Genomic DNA, 1,349 nt, shown 5'->3' on the forward strand with positions numbered 1-1,349 from the left:
AAGCTTGGTATCTCTATCAGATGACAATTGGTCCTTGTAATCCCATGTAAACGCACCACTTCTTTAAAGAACAAGTCAGCGGTTTGAGAATGCATCATGGTCTTGTTCACATGGTATGAAGTGAGCCATCTTAGAGAATCGGTCCACCACTACAAAGATTGAATCTTTGTGTCTTATCTTGGGCAAACCTAAGACAAAATCCATAGAAATATCCTCCCAGGGAGCATTAGGAATAGGTAAAGGTAGGTATAAACCGTGAGGATGTGACCTGGACTTGGCTTTGTGGCAAGGAACACATCTTGCACAATGTCTCTCAACGTCTCTCTTGAGATGTGGCCAGAAGAAGTGATCAGTAACAATAGCCAAGTCTTGTCTACTCCGAAATGACCCATAAGACCTCCACCGTGTGCTTCTTGAAGTATAAGGTCTCTCATGGAACTTTGGGGAATGCACAAACGCTTGTCTCTAAATAGAACCCTTCATGCAAATGATAAGAATGGAAAGCTCCTTTCCACAATTCTGGTATGCTTCTTTTCAGTTCCGGGTCATCTTTGTATAGCTCCTTAATATGCTCAAACCCTAGCACCTTAGCATCCATAGTGGTGATCAAAGCATGTCTTCTTGATAAGGCATCAGCTACCATGTTTTTCCTTCCCTTCTTGTACTTGATCACGTAGGGGAAATGTCTCAATGAATTCCAACCACTTAGCATGTCTCCTCTTGAGTGAAGTCTGGCCCCTTAGGTGTTTGGAGAGTCTCATGATCAGTGTGAATAATGAACTCCTTAGACCTTAGGTAATTGTTGCCAAGTCTCCAAAGCTCTAACCAAAGCGTAAAGCTCTTTGTCATAAGTGGGGTAGTTGAGAGTGGCTCCACTTAGTTTCTCACTGAAGAAGGCTACTGGTTTCTTTCTCTGATGAAGCACGGCTCCTATACCCCACTCCGGATGCATCACACTCTACCTCAAACATCTCGTCAAAGTCAGGTAGAGCTAATACTGGTGCGTGAGTTAGCTTGTACTTCAAGGCATTGAAAGCAGCTTCTTGTAATTCTCCCCATGAGAAAGGAATATTCTTGTGGGAACCGAAATTCGCACTGTCGATTTTAAGTAAGTAAATCGAAGGAAAACTAAGTAAACCTAGTTTTCCCTGAAGGCTCGGATTCTCTGCGATAACCAAACGAAATGATAAAAAAAGCAACGTAGCGGAAAAATTGCACTAAGGCGTTTTATTGAATAGATGGTACAATATTCTTCCGAAAAAGGGAAGTAGAGAAACGCTGAAGCGAAAAACGACGGAAATAAAGGAGACAAAACGTTCTAAGCTTTGCTCCGCTAGTCTAACTCCTAA

General features: G+C 42.3%; 1 protein-coding gene across 1 annotated transcript; it reads right to left on the reverse strand.

The window, feature by feature from the left end:
- Positions 1-430: 430 nt before the first annotated feature.
- On the reverse strand, positions 431-952 carry LOC130505787 (uncharacterized). The gene is made up of 2 exons (XM_057000395.1): positions 791-952; positions 431-664 (listed from the first exon to the last, which is right to left on the reverse strand). Exons 1-2 carry the CDS (start codon positions 950-952, stop codon positions 431-433), a joined length of 396 nt encoding a protein of 131 aa, XP_056856375.1.
- Between the last annotated feature and the right edge of the window lie 397 nt (positions 953-1,349).

This window comes from Raphanus sativus, unplaced genomic scaffold, assembly GCF_000801105.2.
Source record: "Raphanus sativus cultivar WK10039 unplaced genomic scaffold, ASM80110v3 Scaffold2581, whole genome shotgun sequence".
NCBI classification, from domain to species: Eukaryota; Viridiplantae; Streptophyta; class Magnoliopsida; order Brassicales; family Brassicaceae; genus Raphanus; species Raphanus sativus.

Coding starts and splice junctions, on each gene's coding strand:
- LOC130505787 (XM_057000395.1), bottom strand. CDS start 952: ATGCATCCGGAGTGGGGTATAGGAGCCGTGCTTCATCAGAGAAAGAAA. Junction 665..790: donor CTTGGCAACAATTACCTAAG/GTCTAAGGAGTT, acceptor TACGTGATCAAG/TACAAGAAGGGAAGGAAAAA.